The sequence below is a fragment of the Malurus melanocephalus genome, unplaced genomic scaffold, assembly GCF_030028575.1.
Source record: "Malurus melanocephalus ecotype Western Australia unplaced genomic scaffold, MMel_1.1 scaffold_982, whole genome shotgun sequence".
Taxonomy (NCBI): Eukaryota; Metazoa; Chordata; class Aves; order Passeriformes; family Maluridae; genus Malurus; species Malurus melanocephalus.
Window position 1 is genome coordinate 89,427 of NW_026624214.1, and position 23,759 is coordinate 113,185.

At 43.9% G+C, this 23,759-nt stretch overlaps 1 protein-coding gene across 1 annotated transcript in view; it reads right to left on the bottom strand.

Annotated features, from left to right (window-relative positions):
• LOC130585867 (membrane-associated guanylate kinase, WW and PDZ domain-containing protein 1-like) overlaps positions 1-23,759 on the bottom strand; it is a gene marked incomplete at its 5' end in the record, with an annotated part of 36,285 nt that overhangs the window by 11,774 nt on the left and 752 nt on the right. Inside the window, 6 exons of the mRNA XM_057386534.1 lie at positions 2,290-2,457; positions 5,613-5,906; positions 8,679-8,871; positions 9,770-9,861; positions 12,503-12,580; positions 18,302-18,518. Of these exons, the coding sequence (XP_057242517.1) occupies positions 2,290-2,457; positions 5,613-5,906; positions 8,679-8,871; positions 9,770-9,861; positions 12,503-12,580; positions 18,302-18,518 (1,042 nt within the window). The remainder of the gene's footprint in view (positions 1-2,289; positions 2,458-5,612; positions 5,907-8,678; positions 8,872-9,769; positions 9,862-12,502; positions 12,581-18,301; positions 18,519-23,759) is intronic.

A 23,759-nucleotide genomic window follows, 5' to 3' on the forward strand; every position in this document is an offset into this window, starting at 1 on the left:
GATTCCTACYCTTTAGTAGGTCACACTAATCATACCATGCAGAGCAACAACACATCTTTGGTACAGATGTATCTTCACACCACTGTGCCGTGTCTATCTTTAGCCCACCCTATCCCATGAGTCAGGAGTTGTGCATAATTTTGCCAGTGTTTTAGACACTGGTTGGGGATGTGTGCCAGCCACCACGCAAAACTGGAACAGAATACAGCAAAAATTATCTTTTACAATACAATACAATACAATTACAATGGCATGTTCTAAACCCTGCATGTTTCATTGATTCCTTGCCCTGTTCTGCCCTAAAACTCTCAGTCAATAATTACATGCCCTATCTCAGCCTGTCCTGTTCTATCATTCTGTATCCTTGCATCTGCTGGAAGTGTGGTAGAACATCGTGATTTCATCACAAATATAATCCTGCAGTGGTCTGGGGCAATTAACTCGTGCAAGACTYACTACAAAGCAAAAACTCTTGGTGTTTTTAATAATGTTAGAAGAGATTAGCAGTGTGAGTTTATTGTGAGTCTGGTGATGCGCCTCAGTTCTGTGTTTATCTGACGAGAGGCTTCTGATTTATGCTCCCCCCTCCCTGAAGCACACAGACCGTTTATATTTGCCAAAAAAGCACTCAAAAGGAAACAAAAGAAAACAACAAATCAAGAAAAGCATACAAAGACATCAAAGAGAAAACAACACCGAGAACAATTTCTTGTGTCTCACGGGGTTTTAGAGCAAACCCCTYGGAGATTTGGAGAGTGTCAGGTCTYACTGGCTTTTGGAAAACAAATGCAGGTAATACCATGCAAAGTTGGCAATCTGACTTGGAATTTGAAAGTGACAGTAAATAAAAAAGACTTAAAGCCTGAATGGCTATGGAAGCAGAGTCAATTCCTTCCCTAAAGAATGGATTTCCATCCTTCCCAGGAATACATGATGCCAATCACAGGTATATGTTTCCCTAACCTAAGCAATTTACATGATATTTGGGAAACATAACTGCATGAGCAAGACTGGCTAAGCATTTATGTCAGGAGATTATATCCTTAAAAAAAATCTTAAATCATTCAGAAGTTGCTTATTTCTCAGATGGTTTTGCTTTTTTGAAAAGTAAGTTCTTTATTAATTTAAAGATTCTCCTTCCATTTTATCAGATACTAAAATCCAGGTAATGAACAATTTTTCTCTCAGTTTATCTTCCAAAACAGGCATGCACAGGCTAGCTCAGATGTTAGCTTGATTCACAGCCATTTTATTATTCATGAACACCCAATTTGCTGCAAGCAGCAGAGCATCATATACCATTTGACCTGGTATCCACTAGACAGTAGGAAAATAAAGCTTTTGCGCAAAACAGATCACCCTAAACTGAAATAATTTATAACCAGATCATTTCTCATCCTGGTCTGTGGGGAGCAATGTGGAAAGGTTTCTGCCCAACAAGCCCTCATTTTGAACCCATCCATGGCTGAGGAGGACTGTAAACAAAACACTTAGAATTTAGAACCACAGCAGTTTTTAGTTGTGCTGCAGATACTTAACCAGGTTTCTGATCAGTTCCTATCTGGGGATCAAGCTAGGAATCCATTTAATGAAACTGATACATAACACAGATCCTTATTTTTATTAAATGCATCAGTGACCTGAAATCAGTACCAAGTGTCAGATTATTATTAGGGACCCTGCACATTCTCTCTGACCTGAAACAGTGACATTCTGTCTAGGGTAACTCTTAAAATGCAGCTTCAGAACCATCACCATTTAAGCAGTCATTTAAAAATGCACTGAGCTCGCTCCCAGAGCAACTTACCCAGAATAAAACCAAATCTGCTTTTAAAACAGCTTAAAACATGTCAAAGTGTTTATCCCTTTCTGTGATCTCTCTACTCCATAGCCTGCTTRTGCCTATACGAAGCTTCAGGAATCCTACATACTAACAAGCGATTCCCAAATATTCTACAGCTGCATTATTAAGCTAAGAATCAAATCAAAGTGTTTAGAGAGATCAATCAAATTTAGGGGAGATAATTTTAAGGCAATACATGGAATGGAAGCTTATTTTTTTAACGTCAAATCAGCACCTCCCTGTTAAACCAAATCATATAAACCAACTCTATAAAAAGAAACAAAAAACAAAGCTATGGGAGACTCACAACCTCCCTCACTGCTAATTCCCAAAGCGGGAGCACAAACTGAGTCCTGCACGGCTTTTTGCAGCTCCAAGTGACAGAAAAAAGCCCAACAGGGGAACGCAACCAAGAGGGGTAAGACAGCAGGAAACAGATACTTTACCATCTCCTGGAATGATGCGCAGGGTGACGGTGTTTCCCGCTTCCTTAATGAGGTTGACGATGTCTGAATGCGACTTGTTGGTGATGGAGCACCCATTGACAGCCAAGATCCGGTCTCCTACTTTCAGCTTTCCACAGCGGTCTGCGGGGCTCCCTTCAATTATCCGACCTATTTTGTGAGGCATGGCCACACATGCATTTCCCGCTTTTGTATTGGTTTGGGGGTTTTGTTTTTTTTTTTTTTTTATTGTTTACATACGTGGGAATATGGTGAAGGGGAAAAGGAAAAAAAGGGTTGAAAAGGGAAAGAGAAGGTTAAGGGTTAATTAATTAATGCATCAAGCAAAAGTTATTATAGGATAGCTTTGCTGCCAGTGTTCAAAACATTGGCAATCAACTAGTATGAGTGCACAACACTTTACTTCTTCCACAAAAAGGTGTTTTGTTAATCMCTCAAAACTCCCCCCCAAGTGGATTTTTGTTAATAAATGGTGAGATTTGTATTGACTACAACTGCACTTAACAGCCCCATCGTAATTCAAATCTGATTTGGTTTTTGAAGAAAAAAAATTGAAGTTGTTTGTAGAAAACTCAACCTTTGTCCTCCAAGATTATATCGGTGTCAGCCTCTCCAGCCCTTCTCTAAGCCAACTGCTGTTCAAGCTTCTGCCAATGTTTTGTTCTTTCTCAATTTAGAAAGATAAAATCGTTCTAGGCCTAGGAGGGAGTGTGGCTCCCTTTCTACCACACAGACCCACTCTATCAGCGCTGCACGGGGAAGCAACATGAAACATTTTTCTTCCATTGTGAATGAAGGTACTACCAGGGAAGGCACAGGACCACTACAGATGGGCCAAGACTGACAAAGGTAACCTGTTTGGTGCTGGCACCCACCTCAGCCTCTGCTAACCCTTCCCCTTTTATGATCTTGGATGGCACCAGGTGGGAACAGGGAAGGAGTAAGGACCTTCTCATTCAAATACCTCTAAAACCACACACAAAACCACTGAGATGTCTGACACACAGAGCGAGAGCACTTCAGGATGAATGTGTTCTGGAGACAAAATTCTCCTCCTGTTCCATGCAGTTGTTTTTGTTTCAAAAACACAGGGTTGTCCATAACATGCAGAACTGAGACACAGAGGATACACAACGTCATTCAGATAAATGCAGTTAGGTTTTTTTTTATGGCTCTTTTAGGTGGGCAGGAGGCCCTGGGGCACACAGAGTGGTCATCTCACACTTTGCATCCACAATACATTCACCCTCAAGATGCACTTTCCCATCTCTGCTGTAGTCTTTATTTGATTAGTAGTAGTTTTAGAGATATACACACACGACCACACTAGAAAGACCATAAAGAAGAAAAGGCTAAGACAMGGATATGTGAGGCCAGAAAGATGTGATGGAAACTGGCAGAAAGTGTTAATATTAGTTACAAACATTAAGGAGATTTCTTTTTTCTTATTTTATTATGTTAGAAAGTTTCTCTTTCTGGGAATACAAAGCCCCATCCAGTTCAGAGTCTGTTTTGAGGATATGAGTCTCTACTCTCTCCAATACACTGAACACAGATGATAGAGCCCACACCAAAGTGACCAAGGTTGGTTTTAGAACCAGTTTGGCCCATCTCTAAATACTACCCATGAAAGAAAAAAACTACAAAGCAGGTCCAGAGCAAGCACCAGACAGAAGAGGGAACACATATCTCATGCGGAGTATTAGGAAAAAGCTGAGTATACTTGAAAAAATTAAAGGAAAAACAGTCACAGATCAACAGATCTCCTTGGGAGCCCCTGCACAGAAAACTTCCAGTTAGCAAGTATTTTGGGCTAAAKCAAACACAACCCTTTACAACCTCAGGTGAAGGTTTCTCTGCAGAGAAGAGTTAGATCATAATCTTCATACAGTAAAAGTTATTTATACACGTTTGCAAATACATTCAGAAGATAAAAGCACTCTCCCTGTTCTATATGTTCTAGACGTTTGGGTTAATCTGGTTTATATTACACCACTGTGTAAACCAAAACACCTATTTTATAAGAAGAGCAGTTTCCAGCAGCAAGGACAGTGTGAGAGCCTTGCACCTCAGAACTGACAGAACTCGATGCACTGCTTTTATACCACAATTTCCCCCTTGAAATCTCTGCTGCCAGACTGCCCAGAACTGTGTTAGAAATGGCCTGTTCTGCATCAATACCACAATGAAGGTGGTGCTCCCTCGATGTGTTACTAAGGGTGTCTGTCACTGATGGGCAATGGCAAGAAACGTCAGAAAATAACACCTCGGAGAAAGAGGGAAAGGCCAATTCCTGCACCAGGAACACTCAGGCTGCACAGTGAGCCTGAAATGCATTGTCTGCACACCACAGCACTGTGAAGATSGCCAAGGCAGAGCTCTGTCCTTCCCCCCACCCCTACCACGCGCCATAGACTAAGGAACACCTTCTTCTTCCTTCACAAAGTACAAGTGGATGCCACCTCTGGCCTCCTTTTGGAGGAGATGGAAAGGGAAGAAAATAGCATCTCTTGATTTTCTCCTTGCAATGACACTTCTGCTCGAGAGCAGGCTGTTCTGGGCATATCTGCAAAACCAGCTTAGGTACATCTCCTTTGCAGCACCCCCTAGAAATGGGTGTCTGCCTAGCAGAAAGACTSTCCTCAGACAGAAACCATGACCACCTCTATTAGGGCAGGATATTACATGCGACATTGCTTAAACTTATGCTTAAACTTACTTTCTTCCTACTCTGAAGAAATGGATTTGGAAAGAGGTGAAATGGGTAAAAGAAACATCCTGTTTTTTTAACAATTTTTCCTCATTTTATGTCTCACCAGCAAGCACTATTAATTAAAACTTCCCCGCTATCAGCATGCTCACTCCATAATGATGATCAGAACAACCCTGATTGCCAAAGAGAAGTTAATCAGTTTAAGCATTACTGCTTTAAAATCAACTGGCTCGGTTCCGCCATCAGGAGACACATTTCATTCCACCTGCTCCGTTTCTGCACTGGCAAACAGCATCACTGGGAGGATCCCCAGCTGCTCCTCCGAGAGCAAACCCCAGAGAGGCTCTCCCAGACAGCCAGCAGCAGCAATTGTCACTGGTGGCATTTCAGYTCTCCAGGCTGGAGTTTCTCACTCTGCTCTTCCCGACTCAGTGCYGAACAAAACCCAGGAGGCAAACACCTACCGACTCTTTGCCTCTGATTAAGYATTAATTACACAAATCGGGCCACGCTCACGACTTTCAATTAAACAGATCCCCGTGCTCACCCCCTCGCGCCGCAAACCTCGCGGTCGCAAACCCGCAGGACTCACCGAACGTGGTGCCCGCCTCGGGCCGGCTCACCGACGAGACGATGACGAAGCCGAAGCCCTCGTTCTCTCCACGGCGGATTTCCACRTCGTAGGGCTGCACCACGGTGCTGACCACCCCGCTGCCCCCGCCGCCGCCGCTGCCGATGCCGCTGGTGCTGCCGCTGCCCGAGCTGACCGTGTTGAGCGAGTTCTGGCTGCCCTGCGGCGTCCGCTTCTCCTCGGTCAGCGAGGCCGGCTGGTTGCTGCTGTGGTGGGAGGAGGCTGGGGACGGGACTTCATTCTCTGCCTTGGGAACTGGGGAGGGCACAAAAACCACTGCTCAAGCAGGTTGAACCATTTAGTGCTCGACAACTGGTAAAAGGAAATCAGCTGCTTTGGTCTTTGGCTCGTATCATGGCCATGCTTTCAGATGTCACCACCGACAGCTCTGCTCAGTGGTGGCAMTGCCCACACGTGTTCACCCTCTCCTGAGTGTGGTCATGCAGCCCMAGCCTGGCAAACTGCAGCCTGGTTAAACCAGGGCAGTGCTTGGATGCTCTGGGGCATTTTAAACCTGGATTACATCAGTTCAAAGGTGCCTCCTCCAGCTGTTGCACCCCCACTTCAGTCATATATGTACAGCCACACATATATTGTACRTACATATCCACAAGCCACGAGRAGAGGCAGTAATAYCTCACAGCAACACCTTTTAYRTACTTCTAAACTCTAAGCTATCARTTAGTTAGCACTGTATGCCTTTGAKTAATGGGATCTTAAGYAGCAACAATCACCCACRTGAGCAAAACAACTTGTGAACCAAACTCTTCTGGATAGAAGAACCAGCAACTATCATCTGCACWGTCTGGCACAGGCAGGGGAAACCATTAAACATTGTTAACATTAATATTAAACAAGTGTTTAACAGCAACTGAAGTTGGAGGGGTATTGGTTTAAAATCTAATCAGCTACCACAAGGCTTGAAGAAATCTGAAAAAAATTGCTTAGTCCAGACTCTGCTCAAGTGAGGRCCAACTACACTTAATGTCAGTCCTGACAGATGTTTATCTAATCAGCTGTTAAATATCTCCCCAGGCAATCTATTGGTTGCGATATCTGACTTAAATCTTCCCTGCTGCAACATAAGGCTATTATTTCTAGTGCTATCTAACAGGCATATGGAGAACATATTATTCCCTCCCTCTTTGCAGCAGCCTCTTATAATCTTGGGGAGTTTAATGCCTCCTCCCCCCTCTCTGCTTTAAGCTAAAGAATCCAAATTTGTTCAATATTTCCTTTCAGACCATATTTTCTAGAGCTCTCCTTATTTTCCCTGGTCCTCTGGACTCCCTCCAGTTGGGCTCTCTCCAACTCAAATACGTCTTTCTTGAAGTGCTGGACCATATTGCACTAAGCCATCATCTGCTGGGAAATCAGGAGAGTTYCCCCCTGCCTACATCCCAGCACAGGGTTTTTCTTCACCTGAGCCAACCTCGTGGCCCACAACAGCTTCCACTTCTTGTTACTCTCAGCCTGTCCTCTGCAGCCCATTTGTGCAGMTGAGAGCAGCATATTGCACTTGTCCCTGCTGAATGGCTGCCTCCACTAATCAGGTCAMTTCTCCAACTTGGTGAATCAAAATTAAGTTGAAGATCTTAAAAGCATCAGCAAGAAAATGGATGGCAAACACAATCTAAACCTGTAAAATCATGATGCACGAAAACAAAATAAAGAAAAAGGTTTTAAAATATCCTTGGATAGAAGTCCTGTCTGTGCTTATATACTCAAAAGTATGTACTAAACATATAGCATTCTTCATATTAAGAATACAGGAGCATAAAATTCTCCCTACATGAATCTCAAGACAGAGAGTTCCCATTTAGGTGAACAATTTTTTTCTACTGGCATAGAGATGACAGGAGGAACAAGGGACCAAAATTCAGGAACAGCCTTCTCCACAAAAGTTATGCTGAAATTTAAAAGCCTGCAAATATAAGGTGAAAGAAGGGATTCTGAATAATTTATCCTAGAGTAAGTGTCCACATTTGCAATGATTCAGAAATAGCTCGATCTGCAGTAACATGGCTCTGAATGAAATATCAAGAGAGATCTCATGCATCTAAATCTTTCATGGTAATTTCCAGCCTGGAGGCTGTAAAACTGCATAGAAAATCCACACACAAAAACAATACCAAAATTCAGCTGCCCTTCCCCTTCCTCCCAAAGCTCCTCTAAAGCTTCTCTCACACTGCCAGCCCTTGGTAAGGAATTAAAGACAGGCTGTCAGAGGAGAGAATAACCTGGCATTTAATCCATGTTAGGATGAAGGTAAGAAACAAGATGTGAACATTTATTTATTATTGTGCAGAAGGAGCTCAGCCCTGGATAAGAACACAGASCTATTTTAGAGGTAGTCTTCTAGTCCTAACTTCCATTGAGGGCCTARTTTCCACCCTGAATGTTATTTTGATTCTCTCGAAGATCAAAGTACATCGCTGCCTATTTATCTGATGACGCCTAAACTTGAAAAGCTACATAATATCCTTTTTTTAAGTGAGCTAAAGCAAATCCCACACCTGAGTCCTAAAGGGACTCAAAGGGAGAGGCAGCATYCAAAGTTACTCTGCAGTATGAAACCTAAGGTCACATGTAATTTAGAAAGCTCATGCTCGTGTCTTCATTTCCTCTGCTACCAGGACRTTTTTCAATCACTCATCTGGGTGGCACCAGGCAGTGTCATTTCTCTTTGCATCTTTGTCTATCTGCCAGCTTCTCTTYTGTCCACCCTACATTTGTGCAGTGTGTGCACAATGTCCAGCACAACTCAGAAACCTTATGAAGACTGGGAAAGCCAGCTGAGACTGAGAGGAACTCTTGGCTGGGAAAAAAAGCACTTGCAACTTATTTGATCAATAACAAAAAAGACTAAAAACAGTCAAAACAGGAAAAATAACACTACATCCCTTGAGTTTTCCCAGCACTTTGAGGAGAAGCTTTTTTTTTTTTTCCTCTCCCTTAAACCATTTGCAGAACAGATGGGCTCCTGGCAAGAAAATCCACCCCTGCAGGGTGACACCGCAGCCTTACCTGTGTAAACCACTTTGCGCCTGACGGTCAGGTTGACGTGCCCTTGTTTGGCCGCCTGTTGCATCAGCTGCACCACGAGCTGGTGTGATTTCCCCACCACCGGCGTCCCATCCACGCAGATGAGCTCGTCGCCCGATCGCAGGCGGCCGTCGGCGTCAGCAGCACCCAGCGGTACAATGTGACCGATGTAAATCTGAGCAATCAGCATAGGAGGAGACAGACATGAGAACCAGCTCAACAGCCAGCTGGAAGCAAGGGGCACTTGTRGTTAGAACCAATTTAGAAGGGACATTAAATTGTTGTAAATGTCTGCTGGTTGGGAAAGCTGCTCCTGCGAAAGAGGTTCTGTGTGAGCGCAGCACATTGTGAGATTGTAATAAATTGACATCTCGTTTCTTTAGGCAGTCCATTCACTCTAAGGACAGCCAGCCTTGGGAAATGTCAACCAGACAGAGACCAGGCAGGAGGATGGTTAAAAGCAYTGAGGGTCCTGTCAGGGAAGCTGAGATTGAGTTACCCTTTCAGTTGCCTCCAGGGTTTACAAGCTCCACACTACACGCTTGTCCACCAACTCAGTCCTGGTTTATCTTCAGTGAGTTCTGGGGAGTTACTCTAACAGAAGAGGAATTCATGGTCTCTCTTCCCATAAATGAACAAAATAATTTTGGCAGGGAGAAAACGTGGAAATTCATGCTGCCACCAGTCAACTGTGACCTGTGCAGAGCATGAAAGGATGACACCTCCCACAGGCACTGGATTTATGGCAAAGGAGTTCACTGAATTCAAGGAGAAAACTGAGCCAGTAGAAAAACCTGGCATTCTAAGATCAAAATATTTACAAACCTGRCCAGGACATCCTGTCCTCAGTGTCCAAGGACCTATGTGATTTCATTTGGTTTATCATAAAAGAAGGAGAAGCCAAATCCATTTCAGTTATGGAGTTCTGGGTTTTTTGGACAGAGGGTAGGGAGGAGATGCAGGACATATATAGTCCACTATGTCAACAGAGATGGTCCAGCATAGTTCTGCACATCTGTACATTCTAGTGSTGTGTTTCTGAATGATGTCATGAATTAAAACGTGATACTCACAGGTTCTCCAGGCTCATTTCCACCTAGAATCCTAAATCCAAACCCAGTTTCCTTTCTCCATAGAAAGATATCCTGCTCTTGATAATCTGGAACTGAAAAGAAAGAAGAAAAACTGTGATTTTTAATCAAAATATCACACCTTTATACCCAATTTAGGACTACTCAGATGTACATAAAAGGATGTCCTATGCATTTTTAACCTTTAAATGAGGTGGTCTTGATTTTTTACACATAACTAAAAATAGTTTTATAGTTTTAAATACTAAAGGATTATTATTTAAATCACTACTCTAAGTTAGGCAGTGGTTTCTACTTTCTAGGTAATGCAATTGTGACTTGCCATTTGTTTATCACTATAATATTTCCTTCTGTCAATATTAGCATCATTACCCATAGCAAGAGACTCTTCCAAATCATTAATAAATAAATGTGCACAACAGAGAATTACTCTGCCAGAAACAATACAGCTGCCTCCTCATTCATGGGAGACAAAAGAGCCACTTGTTATGACTTCTGCTGTTTAATTAACTTTCCCAAGCATAGTTTGCTATCTGCCTACCAACACTGCTCTCAACAACTATGGGACAGATCCCCAGTTGTGTAAATCAGAAGGGCTGCACTCAAAACAGCGCAGCTCTCCTGACTCTCACTCGTGTACAGGCACTGCAAAAGCACTGAAGAGATAAAACCAGCTGGAAACATAAAAAAGCTCAACCTCACCTAYTCATTAGCATGGAACACCAGCAAGGTTTTTACAATGAATATTACATACAGTCAAGTACTAACCTTGAAACGCTGTTGAACAGTAATGTTTTATATTAACTTACTCGTGCTTGCTTTCATCCCTTTTTTAAAAATGCAAAACTAATTGCTAACGTTGTATCATATCAGAAGACAACTTCGGGTTCATTTAATATTTATGGCATAGTATCTGTAACATTGACTAATTTGGTAATGATGCCCTCCCAAAATTTATAATTAATGACAATAAAAAGCCRTTCCTTTACCAGTCAGCTGCCTATAACTTCAGCAAAGAAACCAAAGTATATTGTAAGAATTCAATTTAAGTAAGTGCCTACTTGGACACTGGCTGCAGCATGTTTAATGAAACATCATCTAGTTTTCTGTATCTGTGAACAGGTTGTTTCCCATTAGCAGCAGTGAATATCAGATTGGGCCCTAATTGCATTTTACACTGTCTGTGCTTATTGTGCAAAAATTTGGGTCTACTCTGGTCCTTGTCAATGTTAAAGAGTTTTGGTTAGCTCTAATGGTCTCTCTTCAATGAGTTAAAACAGAATATGAATTGAAGAATGGGGATTACTAAAAATTAAACTAATAGGTGAACGCTAAGGTCTGCTTCGACATTTTCATTTAAACCAGCTTTACAGATAATATTTTCACATTTTAATTACCTGCAATTATAAGCTAAGCTTAACACCCGTGCCCTCGCTGAATTAGAGGCTGATTTTCGTGCAGACACAATTACAGAGYGTTTGGGTGATGAACACGCCGGGTGCCTGCTCGTGGTTCGTGGCTCATCTCCCCTGGCTGGAGGCAGCTCGCCCCTTGCAGATGTGTGCCACAACAGCAGAATTCAGACAATGAATTAATTGCTGTTTGTCACCGCCTTCAGCGAGGGGAGCGTGACGAGCAGACACAGTCGGGAGCGTCTCTCCAGCCYTTCGCAGGCTATTTTGGCAAAGGCTGGCCCCAAACAATTAATAATGTGTGTTGGGTCTGTCAGAGGTAAAGTGGCTTCTGCAGAGAGCTCTGGTGTGGGTCCGTGTGCTCGGCATCTCCCAACACCTTCCCATTTGTCACCCCTCAGTCCCACTGAACGATGCCGTATGGCCCTGGTTTGGGTCCCAGCTCTGCAATTAACGCCGCTGGAGGGAACAGCAGGCTGGGCTGGGCACTCTGTGTCAGACCAAAGCAACAAAAACAGACAGGTCTACCCAAAAAGGAGCCAGTTCTTYCCCACAGCGCTCCTCCCACTGGAAGGATTACAGTGAGGTGGAACACAGACACAGCAGACACACAGACAACAGACCTTTACACAGGGTGGGTACAAAGCTCCTTTTACCACTTTTTGCAGTGTTTCTGCAGGGCAGTGACTCAGTGGCACAACCCAGAACACCCACCCAACGCAGAGCTTCAGAGGTGAGACCCTCTGAGATTCCCTACTGGAGAATTATTTTAGGTTCTCCCATTATTCAGTAGCACCTCAGAGGAGACACWTTTCTTACTTAAAGAGAACATGGTGCTGCTGAAACTTGGCTGAAAATTAATGAAAAATGGCCTCTAGGAGTTATTTGCTGCATCCCTGCACCTTGACTGATCTCAAGCGTGTCCGACTGATAAAACACATACATAGCCCAAATGGGTAAAATTTACCAGCCTGCTTATCCCAAATTAATTAAATCGTCCAGACCATTTGGAGAGCAGTGCAAAAGTGGTAAGAAGAGTTCTGTGAATGGCAGGAGAGGTGGGTGATGCTGATGAGACACACAGGCAAACTCATGAAGGGACAAGACATACCCTCCCCCTTGCCACCTACACCAGGACAGGTGTCCAGCCAGGACAGCAAGGCCAGATTTTGTCCCTCGGTGAGTGACCTTTGCAAATGGCCCTGCCAGACTCCCTGGGTGATGAAGAGCCCCCTCCACAGAGCAGCAATGACACCAGAACAAGACATCACAAGACACAGATACATTCYCGGCACAGTCTTACATTCTCCAAAACTCGTGGAATTGATTTCTCTCTCTCTCTCACCCTTGCTCAGTCCAGTTGCAGGCGAAGGTGACATAGCTGTAATATTAATTTTACAATTTTGCAAAGCTTAATGCATCTGCTTTCTCGTTAGTTCATTTAATTAGTTGTGACTTTATGGGTCGTGTTAGGCTTTCATGCACCATTTGTTAAGGTTATAGCTACTATGGATTATGACATACTAAATTTCACATCTATCTACACATGCTTGTGCACATGTGGATATAAAACACACACACATATGAATTTATACATTTATGCACATGCATGCAAGTATATTTAAAAAAAACTCTTTTTATCTCCCTAGAGGAAAAATTTCTGTGAGAACACCTTAAGTATGCTTTTCTACAAAACACCTTTCACTTTCATGACATGAGTTAGCTTTGCAAATAGAAATACCTTTATCTAATGTTAAATGAAATTCTAAATATGTGGTGATGAACAATGAACACAGTGCGTAATTACAGGTAATTTTAATCAAACTTTCTTATGCAAACTTTAACATGTTATATAAAATAAAAATCTGCCTAGTGTGACATCAGTTTCAACACAAGATGGATTCAASAAGGATCAGTATGAGTTTGCTTTAGTCACTGGCTCATTTGAAGCAGCAGCACTTTCAGTGACTCATAGCTTGGCAAAGTACAAAAGGTTTAAGGCCCAGATTCAGCAAAGTATATGAGGAAAAGTCTGAAATCAGGAGTGAACAATCTCACTGAAGCTGATGGAGAGTTTCATAGTTGAAATGTCCTGTGATTTAGCCACAGATCTCATGAGGCAGTTCCATATTTACAAGAAATCCATTTTCTAAACTATCCCACTGCAGAAGAATTCTAAGTTTTTTGTCCTTTCCCTTTAACCAACCCTTTATGGTGGCACGGAAAGCTTTTGAACGATGGCTTCAGCAGGAGCTCCTGACAAGATGAGCAAGCTCACGCGACGTGAGCTCAGTCCTTTTTAGCAACACATTCTCCAAGGGCATGGGTACATCTGTGTGCCCAAGAGTATCACTGCAACTGTTTGTCTACCATTAGTACAATAAAAGGACATAACCCTACCAAAGGGCTTTTACTAAACATCATCTTTCAAGCCAGTCTGATCAGAAGGCGGCTGCAATTTCTGGAGARTGTTCTGCTTTTCTATTTTAAGGGGAAAGTATCCAATGTTTGTATTATTGTGCAAATATTTTTAGTTCTGAGTGATTGCCGGTGAGCGAAYATGCTGGGGTCAAGACTTGTTTGTATTATTCTAATTAGGTTTGGGGAGAGAGAAATCCTCCCAAACAAATTATGTGCCTGAAAATAAAATTCAAATATTAACGGTAMCTTCGAATATTTTAAAAGCCTTAAAAATTCTCTATCGTGTTCTGCTTTACTTTTAATTAAATGCTTAAGCCCTTCAAAGGGATTCATTAACACATCTGCAATTCAGATTAATTCATTTTGTCACTGCTGTTTTGACAGATGGCCATATGTAGGATACGGTATTTTGCAAAGCAATCAGGCCACATGAGAAAAATTTGACAACAGATTGTGTTAATCTTTAAGGAAGTTTAATAATACATCGAAAAGTAAAAAGCATATTATAAAAATACATTTCAATAAAACAGTGTGAGGTTCCTGAATTGTGGCYCTCTGCTAAGCCACTCAATTGCTGTTTCTCTCTCTGAGTGCTCTTCACTTATGTCATTCTTGGATCTTGGAACTGCTTCAGCTTTTAAAACCTTAAGGGYTGGTCCTTCTCTCTGATTCATGTACACAACTCCCACGAGCAGCAATGAGTTACCCATAACGAGGAGCTCAGGCAGCTCAAGCTCAGCACCAGCCAGGAGTGCKTTTGTTACCACCACCAAATGCTGTTTGCACACTCGCACAAAGCCGGCTATTCTCAAACGTCTTAATCCAGCAAAGACTGGTGACTCTGGGCCAGATTGCAGCAGAGCATCTGAGCTCAGCCTTAGCCTTAAAGCATCCCTGTCCCTTTGGGTTTACAGCTCGAAAATAAGCTCCCTTGGACCTGAGCCCAAGTGCTCAGCACCTTGCAGGGCTGATCCCCTCACCCCGGGGAGCTGCACACGGAGGAACTTTAACCCGCATTTGTGGAATAAAGTTGCAGTTCTAATCTGCTTCCCCTCAGCCAGAAACAGTGATGGAGTCTTTGCTTAGCTTTGCATTATTAATTCTAGCTTAATTTTTATTCTTTTTTTTTTTCTTCCCCTAAACAAGCAATGTCTGTGGCTCTCCCCCACAGAATTAGAGTGCTTTCTGATATGAAGGTGCATTGGGTAAATCATAAAAACACAAGCTTTTACACAATTATGGATTATGGTGCTTTTCAACCTAATTGWGCTCTACCAATGACTTCAGTGAGATAGGTCACATAAGGCCTTTTCAAATTAAATACTGAGCCAAGGACAACTCAAATAGAGGAAGAACGAATTTTRCAATTTCTGGTTAAAATGTTGCCTTTGCTTTCTGTGTCTACATTCTTATTATTAATCTAAGTAACAGTGGGATGCATTCACAGAGAAAAAGGCAGTAGGTGTTCATTACAGATTCAGTATTTCTTAGAAATATCCTGGAGAAGACGAATTCATATACTGAATAAAACCTCTTTATATTATTATTTTTAGATGAAAAAAAAATCTGTCTGGGCTAGAGTTAATGAATTCATCTTCTTGTGTCAACTGCACTTGAAAAATTGCACTATGYTCTTTTTATGCCCAACAATTTCAAAAATGGGATAAAATAAAACACTTAAGATAATCTAATGCTCTAAAATTCTATCCTTTTAAGATTCATCATATACTTCAACATGAAGGGTTGTTGCTGTTTTTCAGTCCACTTGTTGAGGATTCAAAACCCTGCCTCTCCACTCCTCTTTTGGTTCTCCAAAAGAGCATTTTATAACCCTCTTGAGGGCTTTTTAAATTTAAGGCCAGCAATTAACAGAGGGCAAGCCCTGGACTGACAAGCAGGGAGGGCTGTGCTGGGACTCCTCTGGTGGTGGAGCTTTCTAAAACCCACCAAATGCCCTGGTTACTGGATGTGTCACCCACCCTGTGCTCTGGCACTCGGGTGACATCAGAACCTCACTCAGGTGTGCTCACACCTCCGTCAGGAATTGCAGAGGGAGGCACACCCAGCACCCAAAGCTATGGATGCCACAGGAGATGGCAGCCCCAGAGCCCCAGGGAGTGGGTGAGCCCAAGTAAAGGAGAAAGCAATGATGTGACTGTTCCCTGCAGCCAGTGGTGGCACTGGAGCTGAACCCAACTGCAGCTGGGTAAGGACATGAAGAACAGCACACGTGGAGCTGACAGACAGTGAAGCTGGAGTCCCCAGGGAACGCTTCTCCCATCAAATTCTGGGGCTCTATGTCAGCAGAGATCCCTAAAAATGACCCCAGAGCTATGCAGCCAGTGCTTGGGATGCACTGGGAATGAAGGTCAAAGGGAGGATCCGGGTTCATAACAAAGGGAATGAAACACAGTGCCTCACCCCAAGCACCCAGGGCAGCAGAGCCAGGCTTCAGCTGTGAACCACAGACTCCCCTTAGGAGACTACTGAGGAGTGAGGGCTTGCTGAGGAAAGGAGGAGCTGACCACAGACCTCTACATAAAACCACCAGTCACRCTTTGGGATCAGACCACAAGAGGAGACAGAGCATGTCCAACTTCATTTTTCACTTATCTTTCCTGCTTTTTGTCACATTTCATTACCCAGAGCAAAGCCATGTCGCTAAGAGCACAGGTTAATCCCCAGGGAATATGTTTCACTCCAGCTTAGAGTTGGGAATTCACAGGTTCTTGGACACTTCTAATGGTTTAAAGTGAGATATGACCGTATCACACTTCACCATTCTCCAAATAATCCCAATCTATGAAACCAAGAAATCTCAGAACACACCTTCCCWGAAGGGAACAGCAATGGGATGCAAAAGTCATAGAAAAGCCCCAATGTTCAGACAGTCTCACCAGGAAGAAGAGGCAGGAGACAAGGACTGAAGCAATAAAAGAGTATCAACCTCACTACAGAGCTGCTGAACTATGGAAAGGTAAACAGGGAAGAGGCAGGGGTGGAGCAGACCCTGGTCTAGCAACAGGCCCAAGCAGTGAGGATCGTGGCTCAGGAAAAGATGGGAAACCAGCAGGACAAGAGCCTGTGAAAAGGCCTCTGGAAGGGCTCTATCCACAGCCAAGGATATCCACAAAAGCTCCACAGGGTAACTGCAGCCATCGAGGAAAGAGGGAGGATTTAGCACATGGCCCTGGAGGTGACACAAGGGCAACTGCCTGCCTGTGCACTTCAGGATTTCTCCAGCTCAATCTCGGGTTTTATCAGGAAAGACAAGCAGGAGTTAAGGCTGCTAAGCTGATACTAATGACTAATTAGTATGAGTTAAACAGTTAATTAGAAATTAGCTAAGTAGCTGCAGGGGGTTGGAGGCAATGGCAGCACAATGCCAATGGGAACCACGCAGGCTGGGCAGTGGGAATGCCAGTGCCATGGGATATTTGTCCACCCAAAGGACAAAGGGAAGAAGGAGCTCTGCCCACAGCTCTGCAGGGCTGGGGAGTCGCTGTCCCACAGCTCTCACCCCTTTTTCCTATTTCAGTGAGCTGCAYGTACAAGTTCTGTCGCTGCACTGCGCAGATCAGCGTGACCTGGCCCGGGAGCCCATGGAGTCAGGACACCTAATCCCCAGGAAAAGATGGGGAGGGAAGCAGAGCACAGAAGCTGAAACACCTACAAACTGCATTGCTGAGACATTCAATCCACAGAGATGCATCTTCAGCCAAGAAACTGTGACTCATGATTTAATTTTTCCAGGATATAAGACTTCAAAGTGATTCATTTGGTCAGGRAAAAAGAAGCCCTACCATTTTTCATTCTGAGGTAAAAGTTCATTTCTGACTGGTTTTACCAGTTTCCAGTTAGCACAATAAAATCAAACTGCAGATAATACTCTCTGAGCATCAAGACTTCGATACTTCTTTTTCTGTAACTCCAGTAACTACTGCCTTTCAAAATGAACCTAATGCTCTAACTCTTTAAGAAGCTTTCACAGATTTGATCATCTTCAGCAGTGCAATTAAAGCAAAGCCAATGTGTTTATTTTGTTTCCAGAGAAGAAACTGATTGAAACCATATTTATAGTCTTGGAGCAGAGTCAAAACCCTGCTGAAYTATTAGCCAAGTGTGCAGATTATTAATTGCCATAAAAGCCACTTACAATATGCATTTAATATCTGTATTGTTAAAGTGTCCACTCTGGTCAAAGTAAAAATGGCTCAGCTGGATTTTCTCCTCCCCAGGGTGAGGCTGAAAAGCGCCTGATATGAATTTCAGCAAACTAAATACTTCCCCTCCTTACTGAAATTCCTATGCATATCAGATAACGAGTCTTAACCTCAAAAAAGAGTTTAGGAATTGGATAACAAACTTGAAAATTCTCCTTCAGCCTAATTTAAAAGCACAATAAAAATACAGGGGAAAWGACAGTCTTTAATTTTAAAGGGATTTTTTCCACATTAAGCTTTGGTCTAAGTACCCTTTCCTAGAGATGATCTAAATCCATCCCTTGTGAGAGAGCAAACTGCAGCTCTCCCAAGYGGATCTCATCCACAGCCACCAAATTAACTCACATTTCCCTAAAAACAGAAACCTAAAACATTCAGCTCTTCGCAAAAAGAAAAACACACACAGGGAGCAGCTGCCGGAGCCGTAGCCTTAGCAACTACACCTGCTTCATACTCACGTCGGCTTTCATACATGCTCCTGGACTGGGCCCAGATTTTGAACGGATCYGGCTTTTTCTGCCCAGAAGTGTCCGGCTGGTCGGGGGCTGGCGCCTCCGGGGCGGCGTAGTCCGGCAGCACCTGGGTGCTGTGCGCGGGGGACGCCGTGTGCCCGCTGCGGTGGCTCGAGACGCTGTGCTGGGAACTGTTTTGGCTGTCTTTCCTTTCAAGTGGTTGCTGTAAGGAAGAGAGAGAGAGAGTGGAAAGGGAGAGAACAGACGGTTATTGGTCGCTGAGTGGGTGTTTTCCATCAATTTTTCTCTCCCTCCTTTGATCAGGGTTTTTTTTCTGCATGCACGTAAGTAAATATATAAATCACAGTTTTGCTGCTACCCGGTTAATGCTGGGTACGGTTGAATTCCCCGACGACAGATTTTGATAGGCAGACTGACAGAGAGGGATATACAAAACAAAGTAATTTATCATAAAAAACAAGCATTTTTCCATCTCACACATAAGATATATCTAAATCTCATTATAGGTTACTAGTTTCAGTGCACTTATYTTTTCCTGCATTAAATCAGAAAAACTCAATGACCTTCTATTCAGGTACCATTTGGGTCTAACTTGAGCCTGAAAGGAAATGRCAAAACTAACAGATTTCACTGTGAAAACTCAAACTGTCCCTCTGAAACAGATTCAAGATCACTTTTCCTCTGCAGCTCCTGCAACTACAAGTGTGGGGACCACAGAGTACCCCTTCCAYGGTTCTGCTCCCCAAAGCATCTGGGATTTCTGCACACCTTAACAAATGTGAAAATGTCTATTTGAAGTTTGATTTGTTTTAATTAACTATATTTAAACAGGGRAAAATGCATCTATCTAAACTAAGGGCTTATTCCAAAGCAGTTTGTCAAGAGTTCTGACTGCTCAATATTTAGCTAAGCAGGGTATGTATTTCTTAACTCAAATTCACCACTGCGTGCTCAGATGAAGCACAAGTCACATTTGCATYGCCAGGATTTGTTCTCCTCAATATGCAGCAAAATCCTCAACAAGAGCTCCCCACACTGTGCAGCAAATGCTTTTTAATGCTCTTTTGAGATGYCCTTGGACTGACACCAAGGTTGAGTGCAATCTCCCACCTGCTCTGGCACAGAGAACTGCACTCCCAGCGCTGCTGTGACACAAGAGGGTGGAAGGAAAAAACAACAGCAGGTTGTTTTCCCAACATCCACCATTTCCTGGCTAAAAGGGGTCGGCCACTCACACCAATAAACCTCAGGCAGAAATTTAAGCCTCCTGCTGGCAGAGGGTACCCCAAAACAGAGGAGATCAGCATGGGGAGCTCACTGACCACAGGCTGGGATAGCCCTTGGCTCACTCTGGACACAAGAACCAAGGTAGCCAAAGCTCCATCATAGAAGAGCTGAATCAATTACAGAGGAGAGTCACCATACAAAGTATGGCCTYTTTTAGAGTCATCAAAACCCCCAAAAAACCCAGGTAAGATTGTTAAGTTGCACATTCTTCAGGTTTACACTGAGAAAAAATCCCAGCTTCAAAAGCCCAAATAATTTTGACCTCTCAGCCTTGCACTCAAGTTGTTGATCCACTACCAGCATCTTTTTAAAGGATATCTCGATTGACTTGAATGTGAAATTGCCTTTGTCCTTTAAAGCAATTTTGAACAAAGCATACCTGCTGTGATTACTCATCTGCAGACTTTCAAATACAAATATCTGAACCAATTTTCAACATTTTAGCTTTTTAAGTGGTAAATGAAGCTAATTCGCGTGCAGCCTTTCAGTTTTTAATGAAGCCATTTTAAAACAGCTATGCTGGGGATAATCAACTTTAAAAAAATAAAAAAAGATTACATCTCTCAGTCCAGCCATCTGGATTGGTTTGTTTGGCCAAACTACTAAAATAACTACAAGCATCCTGTGAAACTTCAGGCCTATCTCACTGGAAATAGCTGGTTACAGAATGTAGAGTACAGGGACTAAAATGTGAAGCTTCATTCACCCTTTAGGAAAATAATGATAACTCTCTGAAAACTTTCTGATTTAAAAAGAAAAAACGAAGTTTGAACTTCAAAAAGTGCTCTCACTTTGTGATATCAAAGGTTTAAATTTTGAACAAACTATGAATTTTGTTCTGTATTTGGGTTGCAAATGGAAGTGTCAGCATATCTCAAGCAAAACCTCCTCTAATTAAACTAGACTTGCAATTGCAAAAACAGGTATTTTTGAAGAATAAGGGARAACTTCAGAGGGACAGTTGGCTTTCCAAAAAACAGCTCCTTCAAAAAACCTGAAACATGTCTATTTAGATGTTTAAGGGACCAGAAAAAGGGAACTCAACCATGGTAATAATGAATTTATGTTATTAAACTAATTCAAGAGGATATTTGTCAACTTTCACACCACCAGAGGAGGYCAAAAAAGGTTTGGGGCTTAACTTCTTTCCACATGTTGCAGCWGCTTCAGCACATCGTGCCCATGAGGAAATACAGGACTTCTCATGCCCTACCCAAACCCCAGGGCTCTGGATAAGGAGGGATGTCTTGTACTCACTCACTGTGGAACCTATTTCTCTTCCTGATAAAAACAGCACGTTGGCAGAGCCCCTGGTGCTGCCTATCCACCCAAGAAAATATGGCAAATCTCTTGTCTGGGACTGGCTGTGCATAGGATTTGCATTTTTGGTCACAAGTCAGCTATGCTGACAATGCATTTATGTAAATCAAAAACTTCAGAATTTTGGAAGAGCTTAGCACTTTATCCCCCCTGCAGTGATCCCATCTTCTGATGATCTAGCTGCAGATTTTGTGCTCTAGAGCWTTTTGGAGAAGCTGATCCTGGCAGCGACAGCAAACTGAGCTGGAAATGGGAATCTTTGCCCCCTTGTGGAGTATTTTGATGCAAGCAGCAAGGAAAAAAAAAAAGAGAAAAAAAAGTTTGTTCTCATCCATGTTATACCAGGATAATTGCAGGGGAAATTGCTACACTAGATAACTTGCACAGTGAAAATGTATATCCCTAGATGGTCAATACAAAAATATCCATTTTAATCTAAAAAAGAATCAATGGAAATAAAAAAAAAAAACAAGAAAAAAAAGAGCAGCACAGAGAGCTGCTGGGACCATGTCCTTGATAAGGGGAGGGGGAATAAAGAACTTGGAAATGTCCAGTCCTGTGTATGGCTGCAAAGGGGCTTCTTTCTAATTGAGCTCTTTTACCAARGTTGAAAAATACTACTTAAACTCCAAGGAGAGCAAAGTTTGTTAGAAGGAACACACAGGCTGACCAATATGATCCAGCAAAACTGAGCTCAAGGCAAKGAAATATTCCCAGGCTGTGTSACAGCYCCAGSACCAACAAACCTCTCCAAGGGGGGMTCGAWCACCTCCCCACAKCTGGGAGAYCCAACAGCCTGAGGGGAACGCAGCTTTGGGGGCTGAGAATAACACAGGACTTGTTCAAGCAAGAGCAGCCACTGGCAGTAAGTGGGGAATGTCTCTGGGCAAGGATGGCTCTTTGGGGAAGGATATCAGGGAACGAGAGAGGGCTCATCTCTTGAGCAAAGCAGAARAGGATGGACACCTGAGTCGTGACTTCCCTGATGCAGCAGAAGAAACAAAAAAGATCAAGCACAAGTTAAGATCAAAGCCAACTGCTCCCAGCCTGGATGAGTGCTAACTGCAGCTTGTTTATTACAGAGGATTGCTGTTAAACAGTCCCTGTGCTTAGAGCAAAGGGCAGCACGTCCCACCCAGCCCCAAAGCTGGGCTGTGCTGGGGACAGCTCTGATGGCACACAGCTCTGATGGCAGCTCCTGCATTCACCCCATCTTTGCCAGTGCAGCAGCAAACTCAAGAGTCCCTGGGGTTCAGGGCATCCCTGGGAAACACGGGGCAGAGTTTAGAGAGATGGCATCCCAGACAGGGACTGTGCCAGCAGGGCAGGTTTGGCTCTCKCCTGYCATGAGCGGGGATCCTCATGGCCAAGGAGGTCAKGCTGGACTCCCCTGCCCTTCAACAAACCAAGGAAGGGCAGCGTTAGACACCACCACTCCCCTTCTTCTGTTACCCTGGCCATGAGCTCTGGGCTCGGTGTAAATCCCCCCAGGGAGCCCGGGGAGTTTCCTCCTCTGCACACAGATGCCCCGAGGCACTCTGCTCCGTGTTTCCTGCTCAAGCCCTGCATGCCAGCGRTGCCAGGGGATGCAGCAGMGGCTSTGCCAGGCTGGCTGTGCCCTCGGAGGAGCGGCTGTTCATTAAAGCTRCCGCACGATGCTGCAGCGGGTTCAACATCGCCGCTAATTGCGCTGCCAGCGATCCGCGCACAGCCGGGGCGACGGGAGCCTCTGCTTTTGGGGAATCCTGCGCTTCAGGGGCAACAGCACCGCCTAGGACCGTAGGGAAAATGAGAGAAAACCTGGAAAAGGCTTGGGAGAGGCACGCGAAGGAATGCCAGCTTTTCCCAAGCTCCTCAGAGCAAATAGTAGAGGGAAAATCTGCTGTCGCACAGCTACACCTGTTTGCAGGCAGCCTCTTTGTTCGCCAAGGCGGGATTATCCTGACACGGATTTATAAAGATGCTGCTCAGATTTTTGCGGTGCAGAGCTGCCAAGCAGAGAGGTGCCTGACACAGCAGGATCCCGGCTCACCCGATGCCAAAGACGAGCGTGCCAAAGCGGGAGCCCCCGAGCTCTGCAAAGACCGAGATTAGGATTAAGGGTGGTGGAATGACAGAAATCAGAGCCCGGATCGCGTGCGGCCAGTCCCGCTCCGGCCGGGGGGAAAGYGGAGGCAGAGCACAGAAACGTGCCAGACGCTGTGTCTGTGTTTTACACACTCGCTCCCGTTTCACCGAAGGCTGAACAGCCCCCGCGTGTGACAGCAGCGACAGGGCAGGGGCTGACAGGGCTGTGATTTGCGAGGAGCACACCCCGCACTTCTGCCTCCCAACATTAATGCGAGCTGACAATGGTAGAGGCCTGCGCTCACATGACTTTAATCAGCGCTGCCCTGAGCCATCAGAATCACATTAATTATTTCAGGGCTTTCTTTTTGGATGAGCAGAGAGCTCGTATTAAAAGCAAGGGCCTCTTGCCCAGGTCTGTGGTGAGGTGGGCTGTGCCCAGCTGAAGGTTTTGGCACCACCGGGGACTGGCGGTGAAGTTTCACACCATCTCACAGCACAGCAAACACCTCACCCGCTCYGCTTCCCCAAAGCTCCTGGCAGAGGATTCTGCCTTTCCCTCACCCTCAACAGATAACTGCAAACTTTCAAGCTTTAGGTATTTCATTCCCTTTAAAAATAAAGCATTTCTTTTTTGTTGCATACAAATAGCACGATAATTTCTTCCGTAATATCATTCATGCAGCTTTAATGATACTTTAGATCACGGCTTCCGTGCTGCTAGCTAAGATGTGATCCAGGTAGCAGCTTTACATGGAAATACATCCGG